Below are 27,624 nucleotides of genomic sequence, written 5' to 3'. Positions count from 1 at the left end.
GGGAATGGCGCAAAAAACATTACACTGATATTCACAGAGGAACACTTTGTCCACAATATTGTAGCCCTTATTAGATTACAGAAATAAAATACCCACAAGAACATTCAGGCTCTCAAATGTCTATCTGAGCAGTGGGCAAGACACACACAAAGGCCAGTATATATTTATTGGAAGTGGATAAGATTACCCCATTCAATTTAAAAAACTGCAATTGAGAATAATTTATTTTCCCCCGCCCTTGCAAACTTTTTTTAATAAATATAAAGAATGAAAGATGCCACAGGAAAATCAAAGCCGACTGTTCTCACTGCAGTAAAAAAGCCGGGTGCTGTTGACAGTAGGAGATATTGCTGATAAGAGAAAGGACAGTGTTCTCTGCTTGAAAAACAGCTTGTTTATACCTCCAGGAGAAGAAGCCAGGATTTCAGTGGCAGCAGCTCATTTCATTCAACAGTTTTTCTTCTTTTCTTTTGAAAAGACAAAAAAGTCATTTTATGCACAAGGAGCTTGTTTCTTAAACAAACACTTGTGTTTTTGATTTACACCACAGGCTGCTCCTAAATAATTTATGGCGGGTTAAATTTATTGCACAGCCCTGGCCGGCTGCAAATTCGAATTGCCAAATAATTAGATTTTAGGGCAATGCTTATAAATTATCCGCCGATTTGTCCGGACTTGTTTGTCAGTCGCTTTGTGCTCCAGGTCATCTTTGGCATTTCGCTGTTTGTGTTTTAATTGCTGATTTACACTTTGACAGATGAGAGTTGATGCCTCCAAGTTGGGGGGGGGGGATAGAAGAATCAGAGATTGTAGAAAGCTTGGGTTATATCCCCCCCCCTTTTTTTCCAAGGCAATTAGAAGAAGGGACAGCATGTGGACAGTACTGGCCTAGTGAGTTTTTAATTATTATTTTAATGAAAGCTGGCTGAATCGAGCAGTCCTACACTGGACTCCTGGGGTACACATGGCTAAACACTTTGCTTGCCCACCCCCAAAATGCGGCCTCAAAATTTCTGCAAAACTGACCACACAGAGCCATTACAAAAAGAAGAAAAAAATCACTGCTACATTAGTCAGCCGTCCTATCTCAACACACACACACACACACACACACACACAGTGTGTTATTCTAGCTCAGCACATCTGTCTTAAAATATTCAAGCCAGTGTGTTCATCAGAACCACTGAAGAGACTTTCAGGCCAGTATTTAATACCAAATTACATTTTTGCCACAGTTACCTGAAGAAAACAAAATACACAGATATTTGTTGATTCAGTGAAATTTAAACATTCCATATACTTGAAAAGAGAAACAAGAAAATGCCAATGACAAAGCTTCTACATATTCCCATAAATGAGCATTAAAGAACAGAGCAGTGCCATGAACCAGGCAAAGACGATTAGGTGCTAACATCTGCTGTCAGAGCTTTCAATCCTATGCCTTTCCTCTTTACTTTCTCAAGTCATATTCTTAGCCATTTTACAGAGGTCTTAAATCCAATTTACTAACCTAAGATATTGTCCCAAGCATCTCTAACAAGTCTAGTTCCACAACATACTCATTACTTGGCTGTCCTTACATTCATCATAATATCTAGGTTAAATCTACAGTGCAGTAACTGTTATTCCTGTGTCTTTTTTGCCCAAAATCATAACCATTTCAAAAATGACAAGGTCTCAATTTAGGAACATCAAAATGCAGTATCTTAACAAGCCATGGAGATCACTGTTGAATCACACACACCATACTTTATTTCATCTGAAGCCAACAAGTTCAGCATTAACAGTTTCTCAGAAATGGAATGGGGAGGGGGATTAAAAAAACTGACACATAGGTCTACCTATACAAATTGCCTTAAGAATGCATTGAGATTACTTCAGTTAACGTGGGGGGGGTAGAGAGAAGGGGCAAAATTTGTAAATGTTTAGAAGAAAGAATCAAGAAGCACTATATACAACATGTATTCACACACAAGAAGTTTAATACATATGGAGTACACACACACACACACCCTTGTAACAACCCTCCACTCTTAAAACCCACTGTTATGGGATACAGTAGTATTAGCTAGTATAATGGATTCCAAAACAGGTGTACAATACATGGAAGATTATCAACAGCTTTTATCCAAGATGGTCAGAGCAATTTCAGGAAGGGCATCCTGAAATTCAAAGCTACTAAAAATTGGAAGCAATTGGCAGCAACTAGAATCCTGTGTTAGTGTCCTGTACTACTACATAGATTTTCTGAAGCATATGGTATGGAATACTTTTTAAGAGGGGATACCAGGCAAGGTAAACTGCCTTTCTTAACCTAGTAAGGCTCCTCTTAATATGGGAAAATAGCAGGGCTCATAAATGGAATGCACAAGAGAAACAGGGGAAGCTGAGTAATGCAAAAAACTAAAGAAAACACTGAGCTTGAATGCCAAGAAAAAAGTCTCAACCATAATGTGTCTCTGAGGTAATTCATACAACCTTTGGAAGTATACTAGCAACTTAAAATTGCTTTACATTGGGGTGGGCAGAAGGTAGATCTCCACATGTTTTGGGACTTCAACTCCCAGAAGCACCTGCCAGCATGGCCAATTGTCAGGAAAGCTAGGACTTGATGTCCAAAACATCTGGATATATACTTTCTGCCCATCTTTGCTTTACATTATTGCTCCCTGTCCATGGCTAGCCATTCCATGCAATTACCATCAATGTAAGAGTAAAAGTTTTTTTGCTGCTATCAATAAAAGCTCATGAAACTTTGACACTGGCATAGGAAAAAATATTTCTTCTGCATATGGCAGTGTCTGCACACAAGTGTCTAGCCATGGCCAAGGAAGCTCTGTGGAGGAATTTCAAGGAGCTACTATATGCACAATGATCATATGAATGGGCCCTTAAACTGGATCTCTCATAAAGGAAAGTATTCTCACTGTTTGAAACAAAGACTTGGACCACGCAAACAATCTAGGGACATAAATTTAGTCTGATCACAGCCAAAACACCTCACATTGGATTGTATACACTACAATGAAATTACACAAGGCTACTGATTAAAAAAGGAGACACCTTTGAGTCAAAAGACCATTACAGCAAGTCATAAATACATTTGAGCTCCTAGTAACATAAGAAGAGCCATGCTGGATCAGAACAAGGGTCTATCTGATCCAGCATTCTGTTCACACAGTAACCAACAGGCTGTTGACTGGGAACCCAAAAGCAGGACATGAGTGAAACAGTACCCCTCTGCCCATGTTATATAACTGGTATACATAGTGTCAGGGTTCCCTTGCCTCCCTGATTTCCTCCAGCACTCACAACACACAAAAAGAGAGGCTTCAGTCTCATGCCTTTCATTCATTATTCTCAGGTTCATTACAGATGCAAATACTCAAAGACTCTCTGGCTACAAAGGAATACTTCCAGGAGATTCAAATGGGAATAAATGAGAGTTGCCTGCAGTTTAAAAAGGCGGCTGTCTGATTAGGCTAACTTAGAGGGGGAGGTTCCGCCCCTCACCTGCTGCTTCCCTGCGTAACCTATCACGCATTGCTAACCGGTTCGAATGTCTAAGCTCTGCCCCTGACGTTTCCCTCTTAGCTCTGGGTCTCTGCTTAGCATCCCTTAGGTCACAGACCTCAAGCTCCTCCTCCTCCTCCTGCTCACTGTTTCTCACAGAGAGGGGCGAGGATGAGGTTTCATGCCCGGCCATCTGGGAGCTGGTAACCTGAGAAGAACACCTATCCATATCTAAACTGCCCTGTGAAAAAACCTCCCCCAGTTCGAGCTGCTCCTCTTCTGAATCTGAGCTGCTAACTATCTTCCTGTGCTCAGAATCAATCCTGACACATATTTATTTATTTATTTAGGCATACTGCCTCTGATACTGGAGTAGCACATAGCCAGCCGGTACCTGCAAAGAACATGGCTCTGAAATTCAATGAGTTAATTTTAAAAAGGAAGCAAAAGCAACTTTTTGAAGACTGTTCAATGTAACAATTATACTGATAGCAACACTGCATTAACTAAACACTAAACAAACTCGCAGTACAACAAACCCAAACGAAATTCCACACACTGGATGAGACACATGGGAAACCTCTTTTTTCTGCTATTGCAGATTAGTATTTTCTATTATTGCAGATTTCAAGGTATTTCAAGGTATTAGCCACAGTGTCAAAAAGGCTTTACAAACTCAAAACTGTTTTGATTTATTAAAGATAGGCTTTACAAACTCAAAACTGTTTTGATTTATTAAAGATAGGCAGGATATTCTCTTTAATAAATTAAACAAACTAAAAGTAAACTATCTCCAGTTGTGGTTAAGTGCAAAGCCTAATATTTGTGGGGGAAAATACAGTTCTTCAAAAAATCAAATCCATCAACGTTAGTTGATAAGAAAATTAAGATGTTCACTGATAAATAAAAGGACACATTTTGGAAGAATCTTAACATGTCCTCTTACGATAACAGTCAGCCACTTCTTCAACACCAGAAATGGAAGCATCTTTTAACTCAAAGAGGAATAAGGTCTGAAAGGCAACAAACTGCCCATGGGGGAACAGTTTGCTTCCTTTCCATGGTGTGTGGTATCAAAGGGAGCCCGTTTCTCACCACACAGCACAGAAAGGCAGCAAACTGCCTAAGGGACAAGAGAATAATCTCTCCATCCATGGGAGGTTCACTGCCTTTCCATGGCAGTGTGTCTGCGAGTGTGTCCAGGCAAGCATGCCAGAGGACAACACTTTGGGCTGTGGCTCTGCCCACTGCTAGCATGCAGCTGCCAACATGCTTGCCTGGAGCCAATGTGGCCCTTGGGCCAAAAAGGGTAACCCATCCTGGTCTACACCGATTGGTAGTGACTCTCCGGAGGTTCAGACTAGGCTTGGACAAATCTGTCAACTATGGTTCCTCCCAGTCATGGGTTTTTCCCATCCTTAGTCTGCATGGAAATGTGTATGCAGTTTCATGCACATTTCTCCCAAAATACATATTTCTGTACATATTTTTGCCTAATATATGCATTTTTCGCAAACTGCTTTCCCTTATATAATGCTTTTTTGTACATTTTTTTCATTTATATGCATTTTTGTACAAATGTTCTGTTTGAAGAACTGCATGGCAAAATTCTAAGAAATGTGAATACAGAAGGTTAAATATGTTCTGGTTCACATACCGATTTCAGAAGTGCAGATTTGGTAAGTTCTTATCTCAATGTGAACTAAATCAAACTCTCCGGCTTCCCTAGTTCAGGCAGGGCTCTTTCTCAGCCCTACCTAGAGATAGCAAGTACTAAGCTATGGCCCTTCCGTAAGAATATATGTGGTATGTGGGTGGGTGTATATGTACACACACATGTGTGTGTATATAATTTTATATAAAATATTCCCCAAATATACTAAGAGAACTCTATATGATTGTCCAAATGAGTACCAATAAGCAACCTTCCATGGCTGTTGAAAGTCTGACCTCAGGGAGGTAAAACAGTTCAGAACAGAACTTGTTGCATTGCTGAAAGAAGCTCAATGTGAATGAATAAAATGCAGCAAAATCTGCAGGGATTGACTTCAAGAGTAATTACATACAAGAAGCAAAAATAACCTTTGAGAATTAGAAAAGCAAATACTATTTGTGGGGGAGGAAGAATGAGTCTGCTCCCTGGGATCCTCCATGTTAAGCTGGCTTGGTTCTCTCAGCAAAGGTATAGAATATACTTTGTGAGCTGTTCTTATAGCAAATTGGGGCAAACAGCATTTTTCACCTCCACTGCAAGTTTTTGCTCTGCTCACAGCATCCCTGTTTAGGAATAAATTTAATTTTTGGAAGAGAGAAAGCAGACATGACTAAGGGGTTGCATCCAACAGTGTCATTCCACTAGCACAAATAATGTTGCACTTAGCAGAAACCAAGTTCTGAACTATGTCTGAGTGCAGAATCCTACTAAAGTTCTACCTGCACAAGTAGTTGCAGAGCCACTTGCAGATATTGAGTTTACAAAGTGGTCCTCTACCACTTTGACAACCACTTGCGCAACAGAAAAGGAAGCGGAGCTCTGCTAGCGCAGCAATTTCTTCCATAAACTATATGTTGGATTTAAGCCAAAGATGTGGAATCAATGCCTAAAATGCTCTGGGGAGCTATATTTGAATTCCTCCTGTCGAAGATTTGGGTTTGGGTTTGTTATCAGTAAGTGTCTGAGAATTATAGTGCTGAAGAGACCCCAACTACTTTTAAGTTGTTAGTCCTTCATTTAACTGGTTGTCATACTCCGAGATACAAGAAAGCCTGCTGGGAAAGGAAGGATATTTATCTCATTTTATTGGCCTCTACCTAAATGGTACTAGGCTAATTGCTCCAAATCCCATCTTTGCCGAGCCTGCACTTCTTCAAATGCTGGCCCTGATCTTATATACCACCCTACACATCAGCCAGCTCTCCAAAAGCCCCTCTCTAGATCCATATTAAATGCACATCTGCCAAAAAAATAATAACTTTGACGTAGAGAACAAGTTCTCATTTTTAATAAGATATTTTGAGTCAAGTTTCTTTAGTGCCCCTACAGCTTTCTTCAGAAACACAGAGTAACAACCCTGGGCAAAGAAATGCATGGTGCAGGTGAGCCTTGGACACAGTTGATGAAAAGATCCAACTGAATAATGTCCAGCCTTAATGCACTATCTTCCCCACAAAATATATAGCCAAGCCACGATGGCACATACTGTTACATTCCACAGCAAGGACTTGGGGGACACAGCTCCTTAAAGTTGTAGTAAATGTATTCCACTCATGCTCCATTTTTACTGCCAGCAGTAAACTAGCTCTACATGCATCATGGTTTGCATCAAAATGCACACAGGCCAAGCCCATATCCAAAGGGGATACAGTAGAGTCAATTTACAGCTTTGGCAGGTCTCTGCACCCAAGGCTAGGCGCACAGGAAACAGCCAGAGAAAAGTTAAAACATTCCTGCAATATTGCTCACAAAAATCAACTCCACCTCCCCACAGACACTCAAGACTGCAGGAGATTTGAAAGATTTTTTTTTTTAATCCAGTTTATTTCAATAGGGTAAAGTAACATAAAGGCAGGTACACCTTCAAGGCAGCTAAAACTGAGATGCAATCCCCCAGAAGAGCTGAGGCCCATATAACCCAAACTAGAAAGAGGACCTGGGAAGGCAGCTGAAAATAGTAGCATGATCAACAAGAATTACCTCTACAGTTTTCCCCTGAATTCAAATTATTTGGCAGGGGTAGGGCTTAAAAAATCCACAAACCTCACCCTCCAATTTTAGACAAATCTTGCACCACCTCCACCACCCCCATAGTTTTCTAAAACTGTAGCTAAGGGGGCCATCACAAAAGATAATGGGGCTGGGCTCCCTACAGCCTGCCGCAATTCAAGCCCACTTGCCCCATTGCCAATTTCAAATATTTCAAGAGAAAAGGGCCATTATACTGCAGCTTAAAATGCAGCCTAAAATACTGTGATTTTTAATGAACACGGGGGGAGGAGGGGCAAACCCATTTTTCAGGCCAAGAAAAAATACACCAACTAGCCATGCTAGCTCACAATTTTGAAGTGCAAATCTAATTAAGACAGCCACATTACACAGCTCCACTGAAACCCACAATTCAGAATTTCTATTACCATGCTGACCAGGAGGCTCATTTTTACTTAGTAACCCTTTTTGATTCAAAATCTTAAGCAGAGACACTAGAGAGCTCCATAGCCATAACAGGACAGAAATCTAAGCTGCACAATACAGGCATATGCAATATCCTGAGAATCTCCCCTTTGATTTTTTAAATTAATACCTTTAGCCTGCTTAGCTGTGAAGAGGCTAGAAAATGCATGTGCACTATTCATATTTAGAAGAGGAAGGAGAATCAAAGGGAGGACATATTGTTGGGGTTTCTAGTGATCATGAAGAAAAGAGCTGACATACCTCCCTAGGTGTGCTGCACTCATACAGTCTCCCACCACTCCAAGTGTTCCTTTTCCTTCCACCACCCTACCCTCTTATCAGAATTATTTCCTCTATAAGTATATATAATTAATGAATTAAGAAAACCAACATAAACAACTTTGACCACCATGCAGTATTCTGCTTGAAGGTTTGTGGGGTTTTTTAGTTGCAGAATATTAAGGAATTGTAGCACAGAAATATCTTCAGAGATATTTTTCTAAAAGGAAAGTGCACTGCCAATCCCAAGGGGAATTGCGCAGAAGTAGTTGTGCAATCTAGATTTACCCATAGGCCCATAACAGATGGAAGTTACCTTTTAAGTGATACAAATATCGTTTTCCTTCTAAATTAACACCTAAGTTAACACCTTCCAACTCTTCTGCAGAATCCAGCAAGCAGGAATGCATATTCACACCTAAGATAATTTCACTTGCAAGTTAAGGGGCTTGGTTATTCCCACTGAAAAGTACACAGACAATGCAGAGGTCAACAAGCATATTATCACAACATACAGGGGATGAGCTTTGCTTCTGAGGAAATGCTTTCTAAGCAGGGAAAGCACAAGGGCAGAAATGCCTCAAGCAGCTTTTCAGACTCCTCAGACTGAGGGAAAGTACAGAAGTGGATCAGCAACTTACAGGAGTGAATGGGGGGGGGGGAAATGTATTTCTTTTGTTGTTCATTTCTTTAGCACCGTTAAACACAGAAGTGCTCTACAATTTCATTTCTTTTCCCCTTTTTTTTGTCCTCATAATGTTTTCTAAAGAAGGTAGTTCATAATCTTAAACATGAGGAACTAAGGGTGTAAGAGTGGCTTGCCCAAAGGTAACAGTGAGCCCATGACCAAACTGAGACTTGAATTCTCTAAGCCAAGTTTTGTGGTCACAATCCATCCATCCATCCATCCCGCGCTCTCTCTCTCTCTCTCTCTCAAAACAAACAAACAAAAAGCCTAGAAATATTTTTAACTGCCAGTGTGGTGGACCTAAGCCCAAATTACTGGGGTCATCTTGGGCTGTCAAACTTCATAAAAAGGTAAAGGTGCCCCCAACCAGTCGTGTCCGACTCTAGGGTGTGGTGCTCATCCCTGTTTCTAAGCCGAAGAGCCAGCGCTGTCCGAAGACCCTTCCGTGGTCATGTGGCTGGCATGACTGAACACCGAGGTGCACGGAACGCTGTTACCTTTCCCGCCGAGGCAGTACCTATTTATCTACTTGCAATTTCTTGCTTTCGAACTGCTAGGTTGGCAGAAGCTGGGACTGAAGACGGGAGCTCACTCCGTAACACAGCACTCGGGTCTCGAACTGCTGACCTGCCGACCTTCCAGTCTGCAGTTCAGCGTCTTAACCACCAAGCCACCGCGGCCCCGTCAAACTTCATACATATCTATAAAATGGGAATAACCACCACCTTTCAGAGGAGACACAAGTTGACATAAGTTAACAAGATTCTGGGGCTGTTCGCACATAATGCTGGGCCGTAACTCAGTGTGATAGAGCATGTGCTTTGCATGCAGAAGATCCCAAGTTCGATCCCCAGCTTTTCCAGGTAGGGCAAGGAAAGAATCCTGTCTGAAACCCTGGAGAGACACTGCCAGTCAGTGTCGACAATACTGGGCTAGATGGGTCAATGATCTGACTCAATATAAGGCAGCTTCCTATGTTCCACCGTGGGTTGTTTTCCCCACAGGGCCTAGTGGAGCTCATCAGCAGCCATTCTGAATACACAAGCAGCAGCACCAGAGCGCTTGTAGCTTGCCATGTTGTGCAAACCCAGTGTTGTCGGTTGTCTGAGGCGGCAGGCAGCCCTTAAATAACCCATTGTTAGTTTTAGGGGTTTCTGAGGGTTGTCTACCCACTCAAACAAACCACAACGCCGGATTCACACAAAATAGCAAACCACAACAAGCAGGGGTGCCCACAGGCACCATGCAAAAATAGCACCCACAGTCACCCAGGATGACACGACAGCCCACGTGGCTAAATTAAGCCATGGTGGGCTACCGTGTTGTGTGAACCAGGTCACAGACTGCAAAGCCTTGATGCTACCCCCACCGTTCAGCTCTTCACCCCAGGAGGTCTCTTGAAACTCTTATCAGAATTTTAACTCTTGAACTTGAAACTCTTATCAGAAAATCTTAAGGGTAAACTGAATCCACACACTTACCTGGGGATGGATCTGTGGCTTGTCGCATGTGGCCTCAAAATCCAGCACTAGGAAATTGTGATACCTCTGTGGGGGAAAGGATGACATTGCTGCCATGGAAGCAAAGCCGTGAGACGCCAGTTTCCCGGTTATAGTGGATCCGTACCCCTGGAAAACACCTAACAGCTGAAGGGAATGCAGAGTATTCCTCGATCTTGGGAGTAACCTGAGGCAAAGCCTTTCTGCTGTGGTACAGACAAGTGCTACCATTGAACGCCTATCAGCATCTGGAACTTCAGAGAGAAAGAGAAAGAAGGTATTACTTCATAAACACTTCACTTCTCAGCCATCACTGAAATACAAATTCTACTTTCTATTTGGGTGAAGAGGTGGAAATTAGCTCTTATTAACTAAACATTTACTTAAAACATGCAATGTATACCATCTCTCTCCTCCCCCTTTCTCCCTTTTCCATAAGAATCAAACTGTAACAAGCAATGCACACCGAGTGAAAACCAAAACTGCAAAACACTGGAGCAGGGAAGGGAAGGGGCGCGGGGAATTGGGGAACTGTAATTAAACTTATTGTTAAAAGCCTGAAAAAACAGGAATAAACTTTAATAACAAAACAAAACCATGTATACCCTGCCTTTCAACCAAAGTAGCTAAGGTAGCTAACAAAAATAGCTTAAAACAGTAAAAACAGAATAAGCAAATGACCAATATATCCAATAAAATAATTAGAATAAAACAGCTACAGAATGCTAACCTTAAACACTTTATGACTGAGTTTGCACATCATGACAAGCCACAAGAAGTTAATTAACCAGCACATGCCAGCCACCATTTTGAATATGCAAACCCCAGCTGGTGATTGCCGTGGCTTGTTGTGTCATGTAAACCCAGCTGGTGGAGTTTGTGTGAGAGTTAAATAACCCTTGCATAATCAATAGTCTATTCTAGAGTTAAACCACCCTCACACAAACCCCAGCTGGGTTCGTATGACACGGACACTCCACAGCAACTGCCAGCCAGGGTTTGCATATTCAAAATGGCAGCCAGCTCACACTGCAGCACATGGAGGATTCATTAACCCATGGGGACTTGTCATGATGTGCAAACTAACCCTATATATCCCTCCAAAATGCTTGACCAAACCCTCAAAAACTTGTTTTAACTTGCCACCAGAAGAAAAGAGTAGTAACAGGAGAACATCTGACAAGGGCATTAACCATTAACAAACTACACTAGAAGATACTATAGCTGGCCTAGTTCAGGCCTAAAGCCTAACCTACCTCAGAGGATACAATGGGCAGAGTCCAATGGGGTGCTCATGCCCCACCAATTCCCTTCCACCTCTGCTGATTCTCTTGTGCGCCACCAAATCCACTGCGCAAGCAGCCCCCACCACTTGTGCAACGTTGATTTAGCACTTCTGGGACAACCCAAAATTAGTGGAAACACTCATTTCTGGAAGGAGGCAGGTCGGCGGAGCTCACAAAGTGTTTCCGCTCATTTCAGGGCTTCCTCTAGGAAGCACTAAATCTCCACTGCATAAACGGTGGGTCCCGCTTGCGCAATGGAATCGGCAGGACCTAATGCTTGCAGAAGGGAATCGGTGAGACAGAAGAGAATTGGCAGGGTGTGAGATTCCCAATGGATTCTGCCCACTGTATCCTCTGAGGTAAGTTAAGCTGAGAGATAGTAACTTCACAGCTGAGTGGGGATTTGAACCTGCATCTCCTTGGCTTATGTCTGGCACTATTCACTGTACCACACTTGCCCTAATCATTGCTTCCCTTCAGGCCTGAACTAGGGCAGCTACAGTGGGGGCCGGTTCCGCAACAGAATTGGTGGGGTATAAGAGAATCGGCAGAGGTATAAGTGCCCCATTGGATTCAGACCACTGTGAGGATACGATGCAGGGAAGACCACGTATGCCACACTGAGTTCCTTGGAAGAAGGGCAAAATAAAAGTGTTTTAATAGATATGTAGTTCACAGTCCTATCAAGAGGAGTGAACAAGGTTTCACAGGAATCACTCTTTTATAAATGTGATTAATGAACTGATTTAAAATCATACTGATCAATCAAGTTAATTGTACCACACATTTGCAGCCTCCACAGCAGTAGGTTATAAAACAGGCATCTTAAGACAACAGAGTTAACCTACGGCTTTATGTGCTGAATAATACTCATGCCACCCACAACATATATGCATGCGCAAACCTGACACTTAACCCTCCCCCCCAAAAAGCAATATCCTTTTCAAGATGCATAATCCTCAGCAAATTTCCTAAGTTGAGCCCAAGATAAAGCTGCTGCTCTACACAGTTTCCAGTAATATTGTGCAATGGAATACTGAACAGGGATTAGAAGCATCCTTGTATTTCTTGGACTTGCAAGTTGAAAGCCCAAACTGAGGATACAGAAACTAATACTTTAAAGTACAGCAGGGATGGAGAACGTATGGCCCTCCAGATGTTGTTGGACTGCAACTCCCATCCGCCCTAGCCAAAATAGCCAATGGTGAGGGATGATGGGAGTTGCAGTTTGACAACATTTGGGTGTCATAGGTTCCCCATTACTGCACTACAGATTGTATGACTACAGTTCAAGCTACTATATAGTGCATGATAAGAATATTTAACACATTAGTATTTTAGATTAAGCATACATGTTAAATATAAGTTAGTTACAAATGCAAGGCCCTACATTAGTGGCTTACCTATAGCAGCATTCACATAAGGCTACCTAATCAGTATCAATATTTGCAGGTTTTCACTTGCTCTTATCTTCCCATAAAAATCATCCCCAAAGGGAAAAAATGCCCTGGTAAATACATGATAGTGTTTCCTCCCTGCTGATGGAGGCTGCCTATGGTGCAGAACTGCAGAGCCTTAGACCTGCCTTCCATTGGTATATACATTATTAATGTCTTCCTGCTGCAAGGAGGAGCAGGAAGCACCCTTTGAAGACCATTATGCAGAGCAGGAAAGACTTACACCAAAGCACAGACAGGCAGACCAGTTGCCTGTGAACATTAAGGGGTTATTTATTTACACAACAGACACCAACTGCTCCTCTGTATCCGTTAGTCCACCAGGTAAATAACACACGTGCCAAAATACACACTTAATGAGGTAAATAATATGCCTTGAAGAACAACTAGAGCTGTATTTACCTGAGAGACCAGTGAAGGGCCAGATTAGAAGATAATTGCAGATGAGCAGGTCAGGTAAATACACATTTTATAATCTTCCCACAGAAGGAGTTTTGGTTAGAGATACACACTCACATTGTGCATGGAAAGGTTAAAGGCTGGGACTTCTTGCAAGCAGAGGGTTGGTGTGTTTTTTTACAGAGTAGACTGGTTCACACTAAGATGCATTAACTCTTGGAGGGAGAGAGGGAATGGCAGAAGTGAAGGATGTTGCTTCCATAAAGCAACGGATGAAGCCTCAGAAACTGGAAAGCCAAGCTGCAAAAATAATAAGCAGCTGCCCTTGTAGCCTAACATTGTATTTATCCTAGAGGTTCCCTGCCATAACTACCATCTTTCCATCTAGCGCTTTTTATTGTCATTAATAAATGCATTACAGCCAAATAGAAGTTAGTAACAGTCACTTCCAACCCATCATGGTGTAACATGTATTTGAGAGAGATGCCTTTTAAATCTTCAAAGCTGCCAAGCTGTATAGCTGTAGGGCTATCAGACAGATGTAATGCTCCGGAGTAAAGCAGTTTCTCTAATATTTTACTGTGGCAAAGCCCAGGCCACATCAACTATACAGAAAAAGCCTCAGAAAAGGAAGAAAAGGCCACAACCATTATATCAAATATATCCAATAAATACAACCAACTCTACCCATCCACGTGCATATTAAAGCCACAAGTTTTCCAATACATTTTCCATGAGCAGTGAGCCCTATTTTAGCATCTTGCTCTGAAATCTGTAAGGGAATGGGAAGACAACTGCCCCTTTCCCTACCCTAAATAAGAAAGATTAACTTGAGGATAAAATGGAGAGGAGGAAGATCATGTATACCACCTTAGGCTCCTTGGAGGAAAGACAGGATACAAATGTAACAAATAATAAATATTATGGAATACTTTTCTTATTGAACTGAAGCTAGTGGTCCCATCCCTCCCCTTACCCTCCACACACACACACACACACACACACACTCATGTTTAAGCCTTCCTCACACTACCACTTTGCCTCATATTCGTGTGGACGAAAGCAAACCACCACCACCATTTGCACTGCTAGACTGAGAACAAATCTCAAATATGTCAACAGATACAGAAGAAGAAAAGCAAGGGGCAAAAGTCCATAAGGAAGCTCATAGCCAGAGCTTATTTTCTTGAGAAAGAGATGTGGGGGCTCAAATCTGTCTGGATTCCCACCTTCTGATATGAAAGTCCTGCTTCCTAATTCAAGATTTTGCAGGGTGAACTAGGGTTCCTCACTGGTTAAGGAAATTAATTCTACATAGGCTCAGATGAACTCACTCTACATGGGCTCAGATGAACTCTCCTTCAAGCACTGTGGTATTAAAAACAAGTCCCAGGACTCGTCTCACAGGTTCAGAGGATGAGCTTTGGATGAAATTAAGCCTAGCCCATGGCACAGGGAACACAAATGACAATACTAATTTTCAGGCTTGTACACAAGCTATTCTTGAGAGGGCAAAATGATAATGGTGACTGCTCTATACTTTAGTAGTTTCTGCTAGAAGCCAATTCATATGCTGGTTTAACCTATATCTTTGTGAGCATATGCATATTCTCAGACACATACAACAGCATCAGTCCCCAGACACTATTTTGAATCTAAATGGTTATTGTGGTACCGATAACAGCAAAACAACTTCTGAGCAAGAATCCCATGTTCAAGCAAGCATGAAGCTAGCAAGATTCAGGGGGAGGAAGAGATGGAAGCCCTCATAAAACCCAGCTGTTAAAAAAAAAAAAAAAGAAGGTAAAGCTGAGTTCTGCAACCTACATAAATTAAGTTCTTTTAGGGTACAACTGCGAGGGAAAGAATGAGCTATGAAGGGCCCTGAAGTGTTATCTGTGACCAGTGGAAATCCAGCTCAAACCTATCCACCTGTACTTATGAAGACCCCAAGTTCTTTGGATGCCCTTCTCTGGGTGCCCCCATCAAGTGAGGTGTGATAGGTGACAACTGGAGAGCCTTTTTGGTGGTGGCAACACCAGTTATGGAATGCTCTCCTGAGAGAGGTTTGCCCAGTGCCTTCCTTATACTCTTTTGGCAACAGGTGAAGACCTTTTTATTTCCCAGAGATTTTAGATCTGTCTACTTTTAATCCACCAAATTTTAGATCTACTGTGCAGCTGATGCAATGTGGGGGGGTCATCACAGGAAGATCCAGTTCCCAATATAGCCACATCCCACTGGCCCCACCCCTGATATGAGCTCATGAAGGTAAATGTTTGAAAATAGGTACCCACCCTGTACCCATTTACATGTTCCACATCATCAGGGTTCCTGATGGCATGGAGCACCTTCATGCCTACAGCAATCCAGGAAACCCCTTTTCAGACCTTTCGCCCAGAGGTGGGGTACAGCCAGCAAATGTGGTCCCTCTCCTCACTCCAGATATTTACCTTATATGTGGAGGAAATCTGTGAAAGGGCCTAATGATATATCGATATCTTACACATTTTTGTATTGTCCACAGACTAGAAAATGTACAGAAAAGTATGATAAAAGCGATATCTGATCAGGGACCCATCCCCACCATACTAAAAAGAGTAAAAAGCTGAGTAATTGTACAGCTTAGGGAAGCAGCAGGGTTTTTTTACGTTTTAAAATTATTTTTCTTAATAAAAAAAGAGTACTGGACAAAATTATTTGAGAACTTTTAACCTTTTATTTTTAAATCTGTTAATACAGACTGTCTGAAGTAGATACAGGTACCATACAAGTAATAGAAAATTTACTGATACACACACCCAAATCATGCATAAAACAGGTTTTTAGAACACAGATAGATCAATCCAATAAAAGGTTATGGGTGAAATGCAATGGTTCCTGAGAGGACATTGGAAGGGCCACAGGATTTTGTGGAATCTCCCCCTCCAAGGGTGGAGAGAGAAGTCTGCCCTTGGAGAAGACGACCTCTAGTGTCAGAGAGCACAAAAAGGCGATGTGCTGGGGGAAGCTGTGGATCCTCCTCAGGATCCAAAGACTTCCCATGCCTCCAAGACACCCCCAGAACAGAGAAAGAACTGTGCCAGCCCTAGAGTTCATTGGGATCAATGGGAGATTAAATTTTATAAAACAAAAAAGCCAAATAAAAAGGGGGGAAAGGCACACACGAACATACCTTCCACCCCCTGCCCTTGATCTGCCCAGGTACCTTTAAAAATATTTCAGTAAGTCAGCAATATTTCATAGCTGCCAAGTGGAGCTTAAGTCTATGATGGCAGATCAACGAAAGCTGGAAAATGACACAAAGTAGCACAGAACATTTCTAGCTTAAACTCACCAGTCCCTTCACATTAAGTTTCCCATTATTATTAAGTAATCTTAATTATTAAGTGATCTCAGAGACATTTAAACAACATGACAATACTGGGATTTCATGGGCCTTTTCAGTTGGTTGATACTATAGTTCTTACTGCTCCAAGGGAATGCAAACTAAAGTTTTTATGCAAGATATTCTGCTGATCTGACAGAAAGATGCTCATCAGTACAAGCACTGGTATCCATGGCATATTTTGCCTTATTTTATCAATTTCAAAAAAACTAAGTCAGTGCCTCTAATGAACCACAATATCACTCAATCAACAATTTATATATAGTAGAGGTCAACATACTTGGCTTTTAATGTGTAAAATTTCAAGAGATATTCAAGATCTATCAACGGGCATTAATCAGTGACAGAATGGTAGAGTTGTGAAGAAAATGGCATATCTGCATATAGTTTTACTATATGCTAATTTTCCAAGTTTCTCACTCAGATTTGCTCTAGCCAGTTGTGGAATCTATATTTACTGTTTAGATCCATAATACCAGAATGATAACTTAATAAAATATGCAGCAAGTTTAATGCACCGCAGGGAGGCTGTATGGCACCCAGCTGATTATAGAAGTCACTGGAATCCACCAAAAATATGGATGGTCAACAGTACTGCAATTGTGTTTTTTTTAAGTTATATAAATCTGTAGGGAATGGGAATACAAAAGGTTTATTCCATTTCTATACTACCCAATTGCTGCAGCTCTCTGGGAGGTTCACAAAACAAGACGTAAAACCATAAAATACGGTAACATAGTAAAACATGTTAAATAAGTAAAACATTTATATGATAGTATTTTTTAACATTTCAAAAGAGTAAAATCTGGAATAAAAACCGAAATCAAAGCCAGAAGCAATTCAAAGATTTTAAAACACACTATCACTGTTTTTTAAACTGAAGGACTAAAAAGCCTGGGAGAATAAAATGGTCGTTGCCTAGAAGACATAGGCGCAAGGCGAATCTCTCTGGGGAAGGTGTGCCACAACTGGGGTGCCACCACTGAAAAGGCCCTCCCTTTAGTAGACACCTCACCTCATGTGGTTGGGGCACCTTTGAAGTTGACCTTAAAGGTCTGGGCAGATATATATGGGAGGAGACAACCCTTCAAGTAATTATCTATTAAACAAAGATAGACAGGTTTGAATATCAGGGACCCTGGGCTGAAGGGGAGAGGGAAAAGACACATTTGTCCTCATCTCTGGTCAGAAGGCCAAGAACTACGAAGGCATTACATTCTCTCCATTCAAAGAACACTAGCAATCCCAGAGCACCCTGGTCCGAAATGAATTTAAATCCTGTTAAGAAGTAACCTCTACTTTTGGCATTGCAAAATTGTCTCTATCTTCTATCTTGTCTCTGTGCTCCCCTTTCCCTTTTGTCCCCCGTCTTTTAGACTATAAACCAGCCCAAGGGCAGGGCTTGTTTTATTCCATTTGATGCACAGTGCTCCAAAAATAATAATTTATAAACAGACAACTGGAAATAGTCAAGAGGACACAAAAACTCTGCTATAAGAAACAGGTTACAGGATTTGAAAATGCCTTTTTGAAATCAATGTTGAAGTCCATCCTATAGTTTAGGTGAAACTATCCTTGTTGAAGAAAGATTTGGTGACCTGATCAAATATAACTGCCTGGAAGATACATGTTCTACTACAAAAACTAGATTATATTTCAATATCCCTGTAGAACAGGATCAATATTGTTTGGGAAAGGATCTTGCAAGAGCTGAGAGACCTGCCTTTTTTGGAAGGAGATAACTCAAATGCATTACTATCTTAACTCCATGGTTCAAGGCTGAGCTCTGCACAGAAACTAGGTTACAGGACTAGCCCCTGGTAACTCTGACTCAAATTAAGCCATGACATTAAGCTAGATAGTGTGACTCAGTAAGATGTCTCTGTGAGTGAGTGAGCGAGCGACAGACAGACAGACAAGAGGGAAAACAAAAGCAGACAATGGCACAGAAAAGAGAAATCAGGACACTTCAAGCAACTACCAGCAGAAGAAAAAGAGACCCTACTTGCCTCAAGAAAAATGCTTAACGCCTACCTTAGTTACAAGCAATTAATGATACTCAGGCATGCAACTATTTTTTGCAGAGGTACAAAGTAGCCTATGAATCTCAGCTTTATGGGATCTTTGTGCATAATACTAATATTTAAATTTTACAGGCAAGTGTAATTAAAACAAATCAAACCCATGCATGGGCACAAATGAGACAGTTAGATAATTCCAATAGCCAGCTTTCAACAAAAGCAGATAAATTCATATAGTAACCAATTATTGGGATTTTGATGGCATCATTCTGTACTCAATTACTACAAAGTTTTGAGGGGGGGAGAATGGTATAATCTACTATGGGTTCGTATATTACAGGTTACCTTTATGGCCCAGTCACGAGTGTCAGTAGAACTCAAATTAGGGTGCAATCCTGTGCGTGTTTAGACAGAAAAAGTCCTACAACTTCCAGCATCCCCCAGCCAGCATGGTTGTAGGACTTTGTCTAAACAGGCATAGGGTTGGACCCTAAGACAATATATTTAGATCTTCAGTATATAAGCCAATCCAAAAGCAACACCTCCACTCTATCTTCATAACACAAGATTGCCTTGCAATGCGTACACCTCATATGCTGCAGCTTGGTATGATTCGCACACAAAAAGATTTGGGCCTCATACTGAACACAATTTAACACACATTGAGTAGCTGGCTGCAAAGGCTAAACTGGCTCACCAAAAGCTAGAAGTATCCTATATCTTAAACAAAAAGAAAAAAGACAACAGATGCAGTGAAAAACCTGCATAAGTTCACTTCCTTAGTAGAAACCGAAGGCTGTCATAGCAGCTTTCTACAGCTATGGCCCTTTACCTCATTCACAACCTTTAGCTGCACAAGCACTTGCATTTCACCAATGCAAGTGCTTGTGCACTACCACTGCCATGGTAGGATGGCAGAAAAGTAGCGGTGGATAATTGCTGGCCCTCAGACCACTTGCACCCTGTAGTGCATCCCCATTTGGCCCCAGTCTCTTCTCCTGGGCCTCACAGCCTACCCACTTCTACTTCCCCTCACTTCTCCCAGCCAGCAGCTCCTGAAGCTCCCCATTCTTTCCAACAGAAGGACAAGCAGCAGGAGAAGCATGTTCTATCATGAGCCACCTCTCAAGGTGCCTTGAAGCAGTGGCTCCAGAAACATCCCCCTTCCAATTTCCATCAAGAAAAGGGAGGTCAGCAATTTCTGGATCTGCTGCTGTTTCAAGGTGCATGTGAGAGAGAGAGAATGGCTGGATGGCATATGTGGGTACGCATGAGAAAAGGTGTGGTGTGGTGACAGTCTTAAGAAAAGAAGAGGAAAGGAGTGTGGGGTGCCTCTGGCCCCACCCACCACCACCACCACAATGGATAGATTATCCAAGGGAATGCAGAGGTCAGCAGGGAAAAAAGGTTTCCCCATTCCAGCAGTCAAGTGAAGCTCAGTGCTAATTCTACTACTTTCCATTTTAATCACTAAGACAGGAATGCGGAAGCTCTGGGCTGCGGAGGTTCTCCATCAGAGGCTTGGGCTCCTTCCACAGACCCATCCCCACGTACCACCCACTGGTTGGGAGGCTACCAGAAGCATAGGGAGGAGGTGGGGAGAGGAATCCCCTTGTTATCTCTGGAATCCAATGGAAGGGTGAACATGCAAATGGGAATCCCCTTTTTATCTCTGATCACAGATTAACAAGTGGATCCCAATTGGGAGGGGGAGTGGCACACTAGGCCAGCACTTTCCGGAGCTCTTGCATGAGTTAGCTAAGTGCACTTCACTCTTGCTTGCTGTTCTCAAGGTAGGGAATGACAAGCAGGGGCAAAGCCAGCTGCACACTTGACCAGCAGTTGCAAGAGCTCCTGCAAGAGCTGACCAAGTTCCTTCGCTTCACATGCTGCTCCCTACCTCAGTCAGGACAGCAAGCACCTTGCGAAGGAGGCACCCAGCTGACTCAGCTTAGCCTGCCCTGCATCATCACCCAATAGAAGGAAGTGCAAGCCTGCCAAAATTGCCCCAGACAATGTGCCAAATGGATTGTACCCTGACATCATTCAGTCCACAGGAGGCCGGGGGGGGGGGGGGAGGTCACCCAAATCTATTTCCCCCTCCTTACACTAAAGTAGTAGCAGCTCAGCCAAGAGACAAGGATTTCAACACTACCAAAACATCTGTTAACATATTGCAATCAGGCTATTATTTGTTTTATTTATTTTAAGAATGCATATTCTGCTTTTCCCCTCCAAGAGGAAAGTGGCTTACAAATCACAAAAGCAATAATCAATCATGTTATGCTATTCCTGTGTTCTTTGACCTGACTATATCTATTTAACCTGACCTTTCCTATTGTGACCAGTGATATGAGACTGATCATTTTCAAAAACTGAAACTTTTCCAGTGCTTTATTTTTCCACAGAAAATTTTCCATTTCATAAGTTCTTTAGTAACAAACAGAAGCCAACTGCAAATCCATTATTAGGCAAGCTTGGCAGTTTCAAAATTATAACTAATGTTTTTCAGGTGATTCTCTCTAGCAAGTAGTACACCAATAAAAACTTGCACGTAACATTTAAAACACATGGAGGGAGCAATCCTATGGCCACTAGACAGTGGCTAGACAGCCATAGGATATTGTGTTATCCAGCAACCAACCTCAGAGCCCATGCTCCGAGGTCAGTTCCCAGAGAACCGACCTCCCCAGACTTCCACACTGCCTTTGAGGCAGCGCAGAACAGCTCCATCCTCCGTGCTCTCAAGAGGAACGTGGAGCGGCCAAAAAGGGGTGTGGCTGGGGGGCATTCCAGGGCGGGGAGGGCAGAAATGCCTGTACGACACACCCAATGTGTCGTACAGCAGCCTCCTTCCCCACTCCATCCCATCTAGCCAAAAATGCAGGGCAGAAGAAGTGCGGAGAGAACGATCCCCTCCGTGCTTCTCCTGCTGTGCTCTGGATAGGCGGTCGCCTCTGAGTTTGGAGGCAGCCACCTATCTGGATAGGATTGCACCCTAAGCATGCTTTAATTTTTGCCCTCAAATATTTCAGGTCAAATACCTGTGGTGTATTGGGACAAAAAATTAACATATGGTAGCTTTTAAAGCTTTGTTTACTAAAGACAAGCAAAGTAAACATGCTAAATTAGCTCACTCTCTAGAGCAGCCTCCTCCAACCTGGCACCCTCCAGATGTTTTAGACTACAATTCCCAGCATCCATGACCATTCATGCCAGGTGGGGCTGATGGGAGCTGAATTCCAAAACATCTGGAGGGTGCCAGGGTGGCGAAGGGTGTTCTACAGCATCAGAAAAATTGCAAATGCAAATTACCCCATGCCAATTAGCCAAATTCAGAATTCCTGAAAATCCACATCAATAACTGTGACTTGATTCTGCTTACTAGATGGGACTTTACCTGTCTTGATCTGACTGCCATCAGATGCTACTGCCTTCCCTTGAGAGCCTCAAGTAACCGGAGAATGGGACACTTCTTAACCAATAGCACCTCTGTCTTGTGTGGATTTGATTTCAGTCTGTTTATTGTTATCCTGCCCATCACTGACTTCAGAACACCAATTCAGAATATTAACAGCCTCCCCAAAATACAGTGGAAAGGAGTTAGAGCTCAGTAGCATCGGTTTACTAATTTAGGAACCCCACTCCCCGTCCCCAAATTATCTCTCCCAGCAGTTTCACGTAGATGCTGAAAAGCACAAGTGACAAAATCAAACCCTGTGGGACCCCAAAGACCAAAAGGTAAAGCATGAGTATCAAAACACCACCTTCTGAAACCTATCCACAATGAAGGTCTGGGGCCACCACAAAATAATCCCCCCTCCACATCCCAGCAAGGTGGCCCAGAAGGATGCTATGGGATATGGTATGGGATATGGTATCAAGTAAAAGGTTCAGCAGAAGCAAAAGAGATGCACTCCCAGCAAAGATCATCTACTAGATGCTTCCATCGCAAAACCAGGCCAAAAGCCACACTGAAATGGGTCCAGATAATCACTTTCATTCAGGAATTCTTGGAGTTGGGTTGTTCAAGCACCTTACCAAATAAATGTTTGACACTGGCCAATAAATATTCAAAGCAGTGGGATCTAAAGACATCTTTAACAGAGGATGAACTACTGCCATTTTTAGACAAGATGGAATAGAAACCTCACATGAAGAAGAGTTGACAATTTCCACCACCCAATCCATCAGTTCACCTCTGGCAGCTTTTATAAGCCAGGATGGGTAAAAGTCAAGTACACACGTGGATGACCTCACAGATCCAGAAAATCTGTCCACTTCCTCAGGTTGCATAAGTTACCAATAAACCTTCATCACGGGACAAGCAGCTAATATTTCGGTAATTTAGAAGTCCAGAATCTCTCTCTCTCTCTCTCTCTCTCTCAAATCAGTAATTCTCCCTATAACATTAATTTGATGTTTGCCTCTCTTTTTGCTTGCCTGACATTTTGTGGTACTTCCTGCCCTATTTTTTGTTAATATATGAATTGGAACATAATAATCAGGCCACACAGTGCCACCTTCAGAAACCTCAAGTAGTAGGTTTCTGTCTCATTAATGTTGTTTCAGCAGTCACTGAAATCTTAATGTCCACATTCTGAGAAAGCCACACACATACTATCCTTTACTACAGGGATGGGGAATGTGTTGGACTACAACTACCATGACCCTTTCCCTTTGGCCAATTTGATGGGAATTACAACCCAACAACATCTGGAAAGCCACACGTTCCGCACCACTGCTTTACTGGCACTGTTTGCCATTTTCATTCCATTTCTTAAAGAAACTAGATTTTCTATACTAAGGGCACAATCCTATGTGTATTTAAACAGAAAAAGTTGTAGGACTTCTATCTAAACATGCATAGGATTGTGCCCTAAATAAACTATGTATCATTACTAAAACAGGCAAAATTAAGCTAAACAATGAAATGCTCTCTCAAGGAACAAAACTAAGATGTATTATCCTTCATCCAAAAGCCATGGCGGAGGTTAAATGGAGGGCTGTACATCAACATCAGAAACACTTGGTGATCTGTGCAAATATAATTTGTTGACCACATTCATACTTTCTTCTTGCTCAAATAGGTTTCAGAGTCTAGTCTTAACTTCTGTTATAGTCCTCTTTTGAAAGACTAAGCATGATGGTCAAGGGATAGAATGTACTGAATATTTCACATGCAAGAACTGAAAAAGCTGACCTACTGTTAAGTAAAGGGACCCAGAACAATGAAGCTATGTAACTATTTTACCCTGTAATTTAAGAATCAGGTTTTTTAAAAGAATGTTTAAAAAAAAATCAGCCTAGCACTCAGCACTTCTTGGCAGCATATATTAAACCACAGGTTTTTACCACTCCTCAGTGAGCCATCCAATTAACTACTTTTGGCACATATATTTTTTAAACAATCTAATGAGCAAGATCTCACATGCCAGATTTACATACAAGTGTCCTGAGCCTCTCTAAGCATTAAAATACTGCATTTTTTTAAAGTAACACTACAAAATTTCCCATAAGGCCACAATTTTTTAGAACACCACATAACTATTCCATCTAACTAAAATGGGAAAGTGGGTGCCTCAAGTGCAATATAACACTCAACCATGTCCTCATTACATCATGGAAGAGTCTTATCACACATATTTACCAATCTAGCAGTCTCTATGTGGAACTTCCAAAGCTAGATTCTGAAAGACAGATGTTCTCAAACTGTGCTCCAGGGATTCTTGGGGTTCCTTAAGGAACATCTAATAAGCTTCCAATGACAAGACAACCAAGCTTCCCTGAAACACACCACGACTGTTTATGATGTGACAGATGCATTCTAGGGTACATCCTTGGTTCAGAGTGATGGCGAAGTCCAACAGGTCTGGCCAATACCCCAAGTGTAAGACCTAAAACACAACATTCATGTGATAAAGAGGCTTGAAAGTCACTGAACTAATGATAACAACGCACAGGTCTGGCAATACTTAGCAGTTTAGCTGAGAGACCTAAATCAAGAATCATGAAAGTGGTGGGAAACAAAAATTTTATGACAGGTGATACAAGAGAAGTGCACTGACTCATCATTCTAAAGAACTCCAAAGGGAGAAATCCAATGAAGTAGTTCTGCTGAAGACACTCTTTCTCTCAGTGGAACAGTGGGGGGGGGGGGCGAGTATTACCCTTCCACCCCCACCTGCGTGCCCTCAAAATCTGCTCCAGAGGGCTGAGGGATCTTTTAAAGCAGATTTTCAGGAGGGTGGGGGGCTGCGGAGGGAAGAGGGAGAAAGTCCCGTTACACAAATGTCCGTTCTCACAATATTGGATTCTGCCCAAAATTTCTAGAATAGTCATGCTCGCTAAGTGAGCCAAGACTTGCATAAGATTACAAGGGTGGAAATAGACCTCAAGATGCATAGTTGATACTGCAGCTGTAGATTCCCCTAAATGACAAGATTTGATCTGTTAAAAGCCATCCAGTCTACCCTTTTCAACAGGAACCTCTATGTTACACCTACTCCAGAAGCCCTGGCTTCACATTCAAGTGACACTCTCCTAGATGTTAATCAAATTCTTTCTAAGGCTTTAAAGTGCTGGCCAGGCAACAGTTAGCAGAATAAACAAGCTTATATCATGAAAGATCTCCAGTACATATCTACTTTGGCAAACTAGATGCAATGCTAACTCACATCGCTCAATACATTTGTTTTGAAGTACATTTCAAGTTTCCTATTCTTATAAATAGAAACACTGCCAGCAATACACACTGTTGAGGCTAATACGGAAGGCATGATCCTCCTAACAATGTTTATTCCGAAGTAAATCCCACTGAGTTCAATAGTTGTTACTGCCTAGTAAATGGTTTCGGATTGCCACCTAAATACTCAGTGGCATTTCTCCAGTAATGTATTTCCCCGCAAAAGGCCAAATACCCACATATTATTTGCCACATATACAACCTTCTAGCCCCCAATTGCCAGTCCCAAATGTCTAGTTCGGGGGTGGGGGGGCGCAGGAGTAGATTAATCTTTTCCAACTCTAGGACACCACCTGTAGCTCTCTAGATTTGCTCTCTAACGCAGCCCTTGATTTATTTAAGAAACACACATTATTAAGAACCCCAAGTACCAAACTTCCTACCACTAAGTTTCACCACCCTTGGGTTCCAGACTGAATTCTGCCAGATCTCCAATTCTCAACACTTCTACACCAGACATAAACCAAATGTAACTACATCACTTCTGGTCCAGGCCTGAAGTCTGCCCAGGCACATCCCCCTCCTCATTAGCTCTCAATTACCTATCACTCTCCCAGAGATAGAGAGATGCTTTGTCTACCGTAGAACCAACCCACAACCCACTTAAGCCCTGTGCTCTTGCTTCCACCCATTACAACAATGCAATTTCCCCCCTAGATCCGATATAACCTCGTGTCCCAGCACATCACAAAGATCCTAGGCGCTAAAAAAAATCTTGCGCCAAATGCACCCGACCCCCTTCCACAAACCACAGCAATGCTATTCCGTTCCAGCAGTTCCCTGTTCCAGTTCTCCCGAAACTCACGCACACATACATACACCGACTAGTATAGGCCTTGCACGTCCCGTCCCCCCCGCTCCATCCCCATATATTTTGCCAACCAGGCCTTACTCAGTTCTCCCTTGTATCTCAAGCCAACCCCTCCCTTGGCCTTGATAACTCCGCTTCACCAATGCAGCCCGACCGCGCCCTCCAGCACAGACAAGGGCATCGGCGCCCCCCACATTCCCAAACTGGACGAGATCCCTGCAGCCCGTCTCTCCAGGCCGAGCTCCATCCCCCAATGCATCCTGCCCCGCGCCCCCAATCCTGGCCTCAGGGCCCAATCGGGCCCTCAGAGCGCCATCCAGCACGCCCCTCCCCTCCTCGCCACTCAGACATTCCCCTACCTGCAGACACCCCCCGCCCCCCAGGACGGGCCGGTCACCCCATCCCTCAGCACCACGAGTCCCCAACAGCAACCACTCACCTTCGCGCCCTCTGACCCTCGAACTCACTCTAAACGGCAGTCCGTCCAACCAACCGCAGCTGCAGTTCCCGCCCCATAGGGCGGGCTTCTTGGATTTGAACATGCGCACTGTAAACTTACCGCGCGCCGCTTACTCCTGTGGCATTGTGGGAAAGGTAGTTTTCAGCCCTATCAGGAGGAGGAGGGGCTGAGTTCTGATGGAAGCATCTCAGAATTCGCCCTTCTCTAAGGGCGCAGAGAACCAGTACAGATTCGAGTTATGGCATGAATTAAAACTGAATTACAGAGCAATTCTATGCATGTCTACTCAAAGGTAAGTCTCATTGAGCTCAATGGGACTTACTCAGGTAAGGGTGTATAGGACTGCAGCCTGAAGCTCACAACTTTATGTCATCATGTGCATTCATATTTGGCTTTACATTTCCAAATATTTTGCTTTTAAATCCCAAATACTTTAATTCAGAGATCTAATTACTCATAGTAGGAAAACCTACTTGGTAAAAAGAAGTCTCACTAAACTTAGTGAAACTTACTGCTAACTAAGCTTGTTCAGGATTGGGTTGATAATGGTTAAGTATGTTATGTAAAAAAAAACTGGTATAGTGTCCTTTAAACTTTCAGTTTTGTTAGATAAATATTTTTGCCCTTTATATGTTATTTTTAAACTTGTATATGTAAATATAACATTTGTATAAACTAATTTAAATTCATTTTAAACATAAGATAGAGCTGGGATAAACCACAGGTATAGTACTGGGTTTAAGATGTGCATTCAGGTCTTATTTTCATAGCCTCTTCCTGTGATTATCATCCTTTCAGATAAGCCAATTGTGTTCATTCACATAGAATCATAGAATCGTAGGGTTGGAAAGGGCCCACAAGGCCATCGAGTCTAACCCCCTGCTCAATGCAGGAATATTTCAGTGTATCT

General features: G+C 42.4%; 1 protein-coding gene across 3 annotated transcripts in view; it reads right to left on the bottom strand.

Moving 5' to 3' along the window:
- ERI3 (ERI1 exoribonuclease family member 3) overlaps positions 1-26,719 on the bottom strand; it is a 271,698-nt gene extending 244,979 nt beyond the window's left edge. For 2 of the 3 annotated variants that reach the window (XM_084852745.1, XM_084852748.1), the window contains exons 1-2: positions 26,614-26,719; positions 10,130-10,401 (exon numbers count right to left, since the gene is read on the bottom strand). In XM_084852745.1, the coding sequence (XP_084708871.1) occupies positions 10,130-10,378 (249 nt within the window). In that variant the 5' untranslated portion in view covers positions 10,379-10,401; positions 26,614-26,719. The remainder of the gene's footprint in view (positions 1-10,129; positions 10,402-26,613) is intronic. The other variant, XM_084852746.1, reaches the window with a different exon arrangement.
- Positions 26,720-27,624: the final 905 nt, after the last annotated feature.

The sequence above is a fragment of the Heloderma suspectum genome, chromosome 4 (genome assembly GCF_057233095.1).
Source record: "Heloderma suspectum isolate Gila_16-S chromosome 4, 16-S_ref, whole genome shotgun sequence".
NCBI lineage: Eukaryota > Metazoa > Chordata > Lepidosauria > Squamata > Helodermatidae > Heloderma > Heloderma suspectum.
Note: the sequence above shows the minus strand (reverse complement) of the source record. Positions and strands in the feature narration are given on the sequence as shown.